Raw genomic sequence first — 12,161 nt, 5'->3', positions numbered from 1 at the left:
GTGCTGGTATTACAGATGTGAGCCACCGCGCCCAGCCGTATGAGTGTATTTCTAAATGATGTTTTTTGCCTTCACGGTATTGATGGATAATATTGTATATTTTAAAGTATTTTAAATAGTTGCTTAGATTCTAAGTGATTCAGCAAGTGTTAAAATAGTTCTTTTAATTACCATAGATATAGGTATATGTTTAATACTCACAATTTTTTTTTTCAGATCTTTCCAGAAATCGTTTTACAGAAATCCCTTCTGATGTCTGGTTATTTGCACCCCTTGAAACATTAAATTTATATCATAATTGCATCAAAACCATTCCTGAAGCCATTAAAAATCTGCAGATGTTAACATACCTTAACATTAGGTAAGGAAACAATTTAAAAATAAATTTTGGTTTTTATTGTTGTTCTAATCCTTTTTTAGTCGCAAAAGAATATGTTTGATTTGGCTGTGTAGCTTAAATTTATCTCAACAGTATCTTATTTGTGTTTTTTATATGTTCACATTATTTTGTAGGCTTTTATTTTGTTCTTGAGAGCAGAGCTTAGCAAACTTTAACACACAGGAATTACCCGGGGATCTGTTAGAATGCAGATTCTAATTTCTTAGGTCTGTTATGGGGCCTGCATTTCTAACAGGCCCCTTGGCAATGCTCATGCCTACCTGCTGGTCCTTAGACCTCAGTTTGATTAGCAAGGCTTTAGACCATAAATATTTTCCTGAAATTATAGCACCACGATACAGATTTTATATGCATCCTTAGATATGTGAAACAAACACTGCTTGAGTTATTTTTTCTCACTTTTGTGACTTCTCGCTTCTACTTCAAGGATGGTTAGAGTGGGGTGAGAATGTTGAAAGGTTTGGAAGTGGATCACAGTTCATGTTTATACTTAGTAAGTGCTTACCATGTCCCAGGCAGTCAGTGTTCCAAACGCTTTACCTATATTACCTTATCTAGTTTTCATGACAGCATTTTGAGATAGGTACTATTGTTATCCCTGCATTACAGATGAGGAAACTGGGTTAAGCTATTTGTCCAAATTCATAGATATATTCAGCAAGTGGTAGAGCCAAGATTAAAATCAAAGCAGTCTGGCTATAGAGCTCTCATTCATACATAGCTTTTACCCTATATATGTAAAAGAATGAACACTCAATAAATATAAGAAAAAACTTTCCCTGCCAAATCAGTGACATTGAATGAAAATTGATATATTGTGACTTAATTTTAGAATTTTTTTCTTTTTTTATTCAGTTGGGAGGGATAATCTCCTCATTAACCAAGTTACTTGTCTAAATTCCCATATAGAGAAGTAGTAAATATAATTAATATACATAAATGATAATGTTCCTTTCTCACTGTGATATATCAGTTCTTTTGTATGACTCCTCCAGTGGTGTTACCTGACAGTACAAGCTATTTTAACTGAAACCACTTTACACCTTAAAATGTGTGAGAGAAGTTTCCTGGCTGGGCATGGTGGCTCACGCCTGTAATCCCAGCACTTTGGGAGGCCAAGGTGGGCGGATCACGAGGTCAGGAGATCGAGAGCATCCTGGCTAACACGGTGAAACCCTGTCTCTACTAAAATTACAAAAAATTAGCCAGGTGTGGTGGTGGGCCCTGTAGTCCCAGCTACTCGAGAGGCTGAGGCAGGAGAATGGTGTGAACCCAGGAGGCGGAGCTTGCAGTGAGCCGAGATCACGACACTGCACTCCAGCCTGGGTGACAAAGCGAGACTCTGTCTCAAAAAAAAAAAGTGTGAGGGAAGTTTCCTTCCAAAGATATCAATCATTTGGGTTGCTCCTTTCTCTGAGTAGGTATAAATGTCCTTGGCCTGGCTTAGGAGAGGTTTGAGGAAAGTGAGGTATTTTTAAGTTTTGTCTTTGTTTCTGTTTCATTTTGTTCTTTTGCGGAAAAAGTGATTCGCCAAAAAATGAATTACACTTCTCTATTAACACATATGGTAATCTTAGTTTTACTAACACTTTCTCTGATTCTATCCTGTCACGATCTGTAAAAGTCAACTTTGATTTTTTTTTACAGTCACAAAAATTTTTGAGCAAACTATATTGAAATAACATTTGTTCTAGTTACTGAATTCCTCTCTAAGGCATGTAGTAAAAAAGTGACAATTAATAATTTATTTACCAGTATGAAGAAACCAGATTCTGGTGAAAGATGATTGTGTTAACTCAATGAATATGCATTTTTTTTTTTTTTTTTTTTTTAGACGGAGTCTTGCTCTGTCTCCCAGGGTAGAGTGGCACCATCTTGGCTCACTGCAACCTCTGCCTCCCAAGTTCAAATGTTTCACCTGCCTCAGCCTCCCAAGTAGCTGGAACTATAGGCGCCTGCCACTAGGCCTGGCTAATTTTTAGTAGAGACAGTGTTTCACCACGTTGGCCAGGCTAGCCTCAAACTCCTGACCTCAAATGATTTGCCCGCCTCGGCCTCTCAAAAGTGCTGGGATTACAGGCGTGAGCCATTGTGACCGGCCTGAATATGCTTTTTAAGGGAAGAAAATAAATTGATCTTTAAGCTATTTTTGGCCTGAAGATGTATTAGAATGAGTTTGCCATTATTTCTTCCATGTATTTATTTATTTTGGTGAAAATCTCTTAATAAACTTGTAAAATTATTTTTCAACTCTTCTCTCTTCCTATATACTACCCCCCTTTTTCAGTAGAATCCTATAGAAAGATCCTTGTGTGCCCTGGTGTGAAGGAACCCAGACTGACCATTTTTCCAAGGAGCTTGCTTCATCCTGAAAGTATGAAGGATTATGACAGGACCCTAGCACATTTGACATTCCAGCAGTCTGGCCATTATTGCTGGTTGAGGGGCATTGCCATTTTTTTGTTTGTTTGTTTGTGCCGTGTTATTAAAGCCAGTCTAGTATTTCTGGATGTCCTTTGCCAGAGAAAAGATGGGGAGGAGGGTCTTCAAGTCCCCCCTTGAGTAACACTGGACTTTTGTTGCTGTGTATGTTACACGAAATGGTAGGTATAGGTCTATAAATGACACTTTGAAAAACAGGAAAAATAATAGCTTATCGCTTACCAATGCTTGTTAGTATGTAAATGGAATGGAAAAATACACATTTTGTTAGTGGTTCATTTGGGTCAGTCAGTCTGTTTTGGCATATAAATTTGACCATAGTACTTTGAGGGCAAAGACCCCAGAGCCAAGTTGCCTGAGTTTGAATCCTGCCTCTCCCACTTAACAGCTGTGTGACTTTCAGCAGTTTACTTAAACTCTTTGTGACTATTTCTTCATCTGCAAAATGGGGATCACTGTGAGAGTTAATTCACATGACCTGCTGCAAAATGAGGATCACTGTGAAAGTTAATTCACATGAGCTGCCCTGAACATGGCCTGGCAATAGTAGGCACTCAGTAAAAATAGAGGCACTCAGTTATTACATTTAAATGTATCTACAGAGATAAGAATGTTTTATCAACTTTGAGCTGAGATAAAGGTGCTAATAGGCTGTTAAACCTTAAAAGGGAATGGGTTAGGGTTACTACATGTTTTTGAAGATATAGTCCTATTCACTGTTTTATAAACTTAAACATAGTGCATGCACATCTATCCCTGGAGACTTTCCTTAGCATGGAAGTATTGAATATACCAGAATTATATCAAGGAGCAAAGTTCTGACATTGTTGAGCTCAGAGGAATCATTCTGGGTTTTTGAGAACTGATGGTGTGTGGAGTAGTATCATAGGTCTGCCTGCATAGGGTTTGCTATGCTATGGATCTCTGCTGTAGTTGGGCAAATCACTTAACCAGTTTTAACTTTCATTTTCTGATTTGTATAATGGAGATAATAACTACTTAATCTTGTGTCATTAACATGAGGATTAAATGAGACAGTGCATATAAGAAATTTAACACTGTGCCTGATACACAGTGAGCACTCAGCAAGTACTTATTAAGTTATTACTTAGTGATAGAATATTATTTACTTACAAAGTGATTTCTTCGTTTTTAATATGTCACATTACATACATATTCTCATAATGAAACTTTCTCATTCTTTTCAGCCGAAATCTTTTATCAACATTGCCAAAATACCTATTTGATCTTCCCCTTAAAGTTTTGGTCATCAGTAATAATAAACTGGTATCCATTCCAGAAGAAATTGGGAAGTTAAAAGATTTAATGGAATTGGTGAGTAACATAGTTGTATTAATTAATGCAATATGCGTAATATATGTACATTTTGGAAGATTAGCTATTTTTATGGAATTTAATTGTAATTTTTTAAAAAAGTACTAACTTGGTATATGTCTAAATTCAGTAAGACTTAGTAAAATCTTGAGATACTGTATGTCTGAGTTTTTCCAGTCACAAAATAGCATGGTTCTTCCTTAGTCCTAGTGATGTCAGAAGGCTTGCTTACAAACTTTAAGAAATACTTTTCAAATGAATAAGCATTTATTTACTCATTTTGTGGACAGTAAAGGTCTTAGAGAAAAGCTAAGGGAATTTTTAAAATAAAACTTTTATAGGACTATGATATATCCTTAGTGAAAGGAGATAAAAGAAGAAAGTGTCTGCAAACAGAATTAGCAAAATAACTCTTCCTCACTGTTTGCTTATGTGATGTTATAACACTTTTTAGACTGAAATAAATGGTAAAAGGCCATTATATGCAATTGATTGTAGAAATATAGAATAATTTAAATTAATTACCTTGGACATAACATTTTAGGTATTAAAGGACATTGAATTCTGAGAGAAACATATTCAGAGCCTCAAAGCTTTCAGCTATTTTTCATATCTTTTGGTTACCTCCACTTTACGCAGTATACCATGCTGCATGTTTTTCTTTTATTTTGAATGATGCTTTCCTAATAAATAGGTATTTTTAAAGTTTTTTTTTGTGTGTGTTAGAGTCTCACTCTGTTGCCCAGGCTGGTGTACAGTGACACGATCTTGGTTCACTGCAACCTCCGCCTCCCAGGTTCAGGCGATTCTCGTGCTCAGCCTCCCAAGTCGTTGGGATTACAGCCATGCACCACCACACCCAACTTATTTTTGCATTTTTCATAGAGATGGGATTTCACTGCATTGCCCAGGCTGGTCTTGAACTCCTGGCCTCAAGTGATCCACTTGCCTCGGCCTCCCAAAGTGCTGGCATTACAAGTGTGAGCCACTGTGCATGAACTAAAGTCCTAAAGTATTCTTGTGTATGACTTTATTATGTCCGGGGAGGTCAAAAGTTTTCTTGAGGAACTTACCTACAATTTCATAATGAGAAATTAATATTAACAGAATGTAATGAGCAGAAATTTCAGGAATACCTTTTATTTATTAAGGAATACCTACATGTCCAATTATAATACAAGGAAACTTCCTTGAATTTCACCTTATGTTTTAAAACCATATAATTTTGAAGTTATAAAAAATCTTAGAAGTGATCAGATACAACCACTTTCTAATGTAGGAATCCCTGATACATCTACTATATATTTTCAATGGTGGACAACTCTGTGTGTGTGTGTGTGTGTGTGTGTGTGTGTGTGTGTGTGTGTGTGCGTGCGCGCACGCGCGCGCGCGTGTGCATGCGTGACTGTCCTAATTCTTCTTTGCAAAGCTCTATTTGTTATTAATCTTTCTTATTTTGAACCAAAATACATGCTTCTATCATTTTTTTCCATTGGGCCTGGGACTACCATGTGAAGAAATATAGATAGTGACAACTTCTCTCCCCTTCAGATATTTTAATCTGTTGTGTGTTTACTCTCCATTTTACCAAACTCTTTTTTTTTTTTTTTTGAGACAAAGTCTCACTCTGTCGCCCAGGGTGGAGTGCAGTGGCGCGATCTCGGCTCACTGCAACCTCCGCTCCCCGAGTTCAAGCAATTCTCCTGCCTCAGCCTCCCGAGTAGCTGGGATTACAGGCACCTGCCACCGTGCCCGGCTAATTTTTTGTATTTTTAGTAGAGATGGGACTTCACCATCTTGGCCAGGCTGATCTTGAACTCCTGACCTCGTGATCCACCTGCTTCGGCCTCCCAAAGTGCTGGGATTACAGGCATCAGCCACCACGCCCAGCCTACCAAACTCTTAAGATGTGTTTTTCTATAGCTTAAACATCCTTATTACCTTTATTCCTTTGTATGACTTTTTACTTTCAGCTAATTCGATTTGGAAAATGTTCCTTTTAGTTAAAGTCTCACTTAATGTTATACTAAAAAAGGAACAGAGATTCCAGATATGATTTAACAAGTTCATAATAAAAGGTACCATTATTTTGTTTGACTTGAACACTATTAATGTTTATCCAGATTTTATAAGGGTTATAATTTAAGATTTTATGTCTCTGTAATTTATTTTTTTTAATTTAGTTTTTGGCCCTACGTTTTTAATTACATTACATGATGTAATTTTTAGATAAATGAAATGTAAAAAATAATTAGGAGTTTTATATTAATTCTAGTACAGTTGTCCCTCTATGGGGGATTGGTTCCAGGATTCACCCCATACCAAAATCCACGAATGCTCAAGTCTCTTATATACAATGGTAGTATTTACATATAACCTAAATACATTCTCCCATATACTTTAAATCATCTCTAGATTACTTATAATGCCTAATACAGTGTAAATGCTGTGTGAGTAGTTGTTAGGTTGTATTATTTAAGAAGTAATGACAAGAAAAAAAGTTGATATAGTTCAGTACAGGCACAACCATGCTTTTTTTTTTCCTGAATATTTTTGATTTGTATTTGGTTGAATTCATGGATGCAGAACCCATGGATACAGAGGACCAACTGTTTTTTAATTTATGTAGAAAATTCTAAAATGTTAAACAGTATTATTTTACTAGGTACTGTAAAATTATTATGCTTTACACTCTTGAAATCAGTAACAGTAGATGGGTAGATAGCATTAGGAGGGCTAATTGACAGTTGTAAATCACATATTGAATTGGTGGGTATTCCCTGTCACTGGAATATTTTCCCTTGATACTCTTCCACATGATGTGATAATCAACTGCAATGAAATTCTATCATTAGAAACCTAGGAAATACTCTCTGGCTTCCAATCCTTTGCAGAATATTTTGTAGAGCACCCACTGGAGTGGGTTCATTTCCTATGCCTGGGTTTATTTCTCCTGGGAAATGACAGCTATTTCTCAAATTTCTATGGATTTTCCATATGGAAATCATAAATATCAAATACCTTTAGAAAGAAGCAATAATGTTTAAATAACATTTTCACAAACTTCTGTTATCCATCATTTGAATAGTAGTCTATTCTGAACATAGCAGCTAAGGTGATCCTGTCAAAATATAAGTCAGATCATGTCAATCCCATGTTCAAAAGTTTCTGGATCCTGCCCACGTATCTCAGAATAAAAGCTAAAGTCATATCCCTCCCTCTATTCTACTCTCTCCCTTGCCCATTTCCCTCTAGTTACACTGGATTCCTTGCTGTTCTTTGTACCTGTCAGGTGTGCTCTGCCTGAGCGCCTTTACTTTTATTGTTCCTTCTGTCTAGAATATTCCTTTCTTATATATTAGTATGGTTCACTCTTTTAGCTCTGACAGTACTGCTCAATATCACCTTCTCTATGAGATAAAGTAGTATCCCTCCCCACTATTGTGAGCATAGCCATTTTCCTACCCTGTTATCTTTTTTAAATAGCACTTATCACCTTCTGGCATATTATATAATTTACTCCCCTTGCCAGCATGTAAACTCCATAAGGAGCTATGACAGCAGGAAATTATGCTTTGCCCCTTGATAAATCCCCAGTCCCTGGAACAGTACCTAGCAAATGTTAATAGTGTTCAAGAAATATTTATTGTTGAATGAAGATGCCTTAGATATTGTTTAAAAGAGGTATGTAGGATATATTTTCCTAATCATCTATAGCATTATTATATTCTTCCCTACTTGGTTTTAATATTATTTTGAAAACTGAATGTATGTACTATTCTCCTCCCTCCAAGCTATTATCATTTTCACTAAAAGTTGGAAATTGGGGGCAGTTGCATTAGAATATGAATTTCATTTGAAGTGTGTCTGGAATGATTACTGTCTGAGACCATGCTGTAGGTTTCTCTTTTTGTTGATGTTATTGTAAGAAAGAGGGGAGAGAGTACAGTTAACTTGAACTGTTCTTTTTTCTGTTTTTTATTATGATAATAAATAAAAATCTCAATTTGTTATTATGGAAACTTGATATTGTTTGCCTTTAAATTGGGGCTTGGATTTTAACCACAGAGATTTCCTTAGAGACACCTTAGATAACCTGAGAGATTTCCAACTCAGATCTCTTAGAATGTCTTTGAGCTATGATATGAGTCACAAGTGTTGGGGCTTGTAACTTCTCATTTTGTATCCCTTTGGAGAAAGAGATTTAGTTAAATCAATCTTGATCATAGTCTGTTTCTCCAGTGCACATTTATAAATCCTTGACTTTCGTAGCTTCTGCCCAGCCAAGTGTCTCGAGACAACTACTGTAATTGACAGATTACACAATGTTTGAGAGTCGTTAGTCTTTTACTTTACCTCCATGTGCAGAGTGCTGGATCATTCTTACTTCTGGTTTTGGCTGGTATGAGTTGGCCTTTAGTTGAGATTTTCGAGAGGTTGTAGTTACTAAGATATAACCTCAAATTTTTGTATGGGAAGTTTCTATTTACTGTGCTAGGTCGGCTTCATGATGTCGTATAAATAGAAGTCTGCCAGATAATCCATCTTTAGAGCAATGACATTAGAGGGTAACTTTTGCTAGCTATTAACCATGTGCTTTAATTTAAAAATTAGAATATATATATATATATAGTATGTATATCTCAGTTAGCTTGTTATAATTCTGTTTTATTGTTCTCCTTAGGATATTAGCTGCAATGAGATTCAAGTCCTTCCCCAACAAATGGGAAAATTACATTCACTTAGAGAGCTAAATATAAGAAGAAATAATCTTCGTGTTTTGCCAGATGGTAAGATGTTCACTATTTTTACTCACATGAATAAGAGAGTAACTATGTAAAATTTAATTAATTATTTTTCATTTCTGACCAGAATTAGGAGACCTTCCCTTAGTCAAGCTGGATTTCTCTTGTAATAAAGTGACCGAAATTCCAGTTTGTTACAGAAAGCTGCATCATTTACAAGTAATAATTTTGGATAACAATCCATTGCAAGTACCACCAGCACAGGTTTGTAATAAAAATATTATACATGTTTCTTCTCATTTTTATTCAAATTTTATCTGTTTATGACTGGTAAATAAAAAAGCACCTAAATCAGAGCCAATTTGTTGTTCAAGCACTGTTGTCTAAAGTTTTTCTGAGCATTGCCTTTTGCACTTTGGTAGGAGTTTAGCTTAGGCTCTAGGATAGCATTTGGAAAACCCAGATAATAACTTTCTGCTTGTTAACTGATAATTCTGGTTGTTAGTTATTTACAAAAGTGACTCTGAAGTCTCTCTACCTATTTCCCACTCAGGTATATATCTACTTGGGATTTGTTGTGGGATTGATTGGAGTACATTCTTGGCACTGAGAGATGGAATTATAACAGAAAGAACAAAATACAAGTGGAAAATATTAATTATGACTTTTAGTTTAGTGAGGATTAAATCCATGTGGAATCCTCTTAAATGATAGTTAAGGAATAAACTAAGATATAATCCCTTATGGACAAAGTATGAAAGAGAAGAAAGAGGACAGTGGGGAAGAGAGGTCAATAGAATTTCTGAAAATGGAAAATAGAATAGTAGAAACAAGCACCTTTACTTAGATTGCCCAAGATTATTTGGCGGAGGAGCAAGTAGCAGTGAAATGGTACTTTATGCTGTGTGCCCTGGCAGGGGTTTTGCAGACATCCAGAAGAAAGGTCGTCTTTTTCTTCCTACAAAAGTACATTCCACTCATTCTAAAGGGGTTACCTTTTCTAATTCAGATAAAGACTGGCTAGAGTCCTGGTGGTAGCTACCTTAGCAGAATGAAGAAAGCTGAAACGTGTGCCTGCTATGGGAAAAGGCAATCAGATTCAAGTTGATTTACAGCGTCAAACCTGGGAATGGCTTGAGTATTGGAGGAAACATGTAACTCTGAATATAGGGATTAAGTAATGAAAACATGATGGTTTGTGGAATGTCTAAGGCAGTGCTGTCCAGTAGAACTTTCTGAATGACGGAAATGTTTTATAATCGACACTGGTCCAATACTGTAACCACTTGTTTATGTGGCTGTTGAATGCTTGGAATATAGCTAGTGCAACTGAGGAACCAAATTTTAAATTTTATTTTAATTTGATTTATTTAAATTTAAATTGCTGCATGTGACTGGTAGCTCCCATATTAAACACCACTGCTCTAGGATTTACACCCTCAGATTCTTGCCCTCAGCCCCACAGCCACAGACTATTCCTTACTTGCATCAGCAGAAGTCCGGAATTTATTCTAAGGAGTAGGTAGATCCTTAGGTTTTCTCCGTTAGCTCAGTGGCCAGCTGATGACTCACTTCTTGCCTCAGCAGAAGACTGGTATTTACTCCTTAGAGAAGCACCATCCCATTTGTACTTGCTGTGGTGATGACCATGTTCTGTATCTGCATTGTCCAATACGGTAGCCATAGTGGCTACTGAGTACTTGAAAGTGTATGGTGTGACAAAAGAACTGAATTTTTATTTTATTTAGATTTGATTAATTTACATTTAAATACACATGTAGAACAGAAAACCAAACACCACATGTTCTCACTCATAAGTGGGAGTTGAACAATGAGAACACATGGACACAGGGAGGGGAATGTCACAAACTGGGGCCTGTCGGGTGTGGGGGGCAAGGGGAAGGAGAGCATTAGGACACATACCTAATACATGATGGGTTTAAAACCTAGACGATGGGTTGATAGGTGCAGCAAACCACCATGGCACATGTATACCTGTTTTACAAACCTGCACATTTTGCACATGTATCCCAGAACTTAAAGTAAAATAAATAAATAGACACATGTGGCTAGTGGTACCCTATTGGACGGTGAAGCTGTAAAGGGATTGAACCAGAGTCAGGGGATCCAGGTACAGCTTATATAGCAAGAGTGAGACCCCATACTGAAAACAGTGAATGGTTGCATACTGAATGTTGAGATGCTCCAGTTTGGCTCCCAGAATGCTTGCAATCTGTCTTACATATTTCAGGCAGAATTGGTAGATCTTCCTTAGTAAACTGCAGCAGGAGAAGAGACCTATCTATATACTGAACTTTTGGAGTCACCTGATGAAATGTCTAGTCTGTGTCTGATCACCAAATAGATGGAAGCTCACCATCAGGAAACTTCCCCATGCACACAGAGCTTCCAGTTTGTTTTTTATGATCCCTTTTGGAAATTAACAGACAGGTCGGATGGTAGCTCATGCCTATAATCCCAGTACTTTGGAACTTTGGTAGGCTGAAGTGGGAGGATTGTTAGAACCCAGTAGGTTGAGGCTGCTGTGAGCCCTGATCACACCACTGTACTACAGCCTAGACAGCAGAGTGAGACCCTGTCTTTAAATAATAAAAAAAAAAAAAAAAAAGGCCGGGTGCGGTGGCTCACACTTGTAATTGCAGCACTTTGGGAGGCTGAGGCAGATGGATTGCCTGAGCTCAGGAGTTTGAGACCACCCTGGGCAATATGGTGAAACCCCGTCTCTACTAAAGTACAAAAAATTAGCTGGGTGTGGTGGCACGCGCCTGTAGTCCCAGCTACTGGGGAGGCTGAGGCACGAGAATCGCTTGATCCTTGGAGGAGGAGGTTGCAGTGAGCCGAGATCGTGCCACTGCACTCCAGCTTGGGCTACAGAGTGAGACTCTGTCTCAAAAAAAAAAAAAAAAAAAAAGAAAGAAAAAAGAAAATGAACAGACAGCCAAGAATCATTAGACATTGCAAGAGTAATCTCTAACGTGAAAGACAGAGACCAAAACACCAAAGGCTTTCATTGAAACAAAAGGGAGCACATTTATTTTTTTTTGTGTGTGTGGATATCCAGAAATATTTGTAAACCATATATCTGATAAGGGGTTAATAGCCAAAATACATAAAGGATTCATATAACTCAATAGCAAAAAAAAAAAAAATTGAAAAATAGGCAAAGGACTTGAATAGACATTTTTTCAAACAAGACATACAAATCGCCAACAGCTATA

The 12,161-nt window shown here is 36.9% G+C and overlaps 1 protein-coding gene across 3 annotated transcripts in view; it reads left to right on the top strand.

The window, feature by feature from the left end:
- The window catches only part of LRCH2 (leucine rich repeats and calponin homology domain containing 2), a 119,316-nt gene that overhangs the window by 43,710 nt on the left and 63,445 nt on the right, over window positions 1-12,161 (top strand). For all 3 annotated transcript variants that reach the window (XM_054544983.1, XM_009235192.3, XM_054544982.2), the window contains exons 2-5: window positions 217-361; window positions 4,051-4,177; window positions 8,862-8,967; window positions 9,050-9,186. In XM_054544983.1, coding sequence (XP_054400958.1) covers window positions 217-361; window positions 4,051-4,177; window positions 8,862-8,967; window positions 9,050-9,186 — 515 coding nt within the window. The remainder of the gene's footprint in view (window positions 1-216; window positions 362-4,050; window positions 4,178-8,861; window positions 8,968-9,049; window positions 9,187-12,161) is intronic.

Source organism: Pongo abelii, chromosome X, assembly GCF_028885655.2.
Source record: "Pongo abelii isolate AG06213 chromosome X, NHGRI_mPonAbe1-v2.0_pri, whole genome shotgun sequence".
In the NCBI taxonomy this organism is placed as follows: domain Eukaryota; kingdom Metazoa; phylum Chordata; class Mammalia; order Primates; family Hominidae; genus Pongo; species Pongo abelii.
The sequence above is the reverse complement of the archived record's forward strand: the minus strand, read 5'-3'. Positions and strand labels throughout refer to the sequence as shown.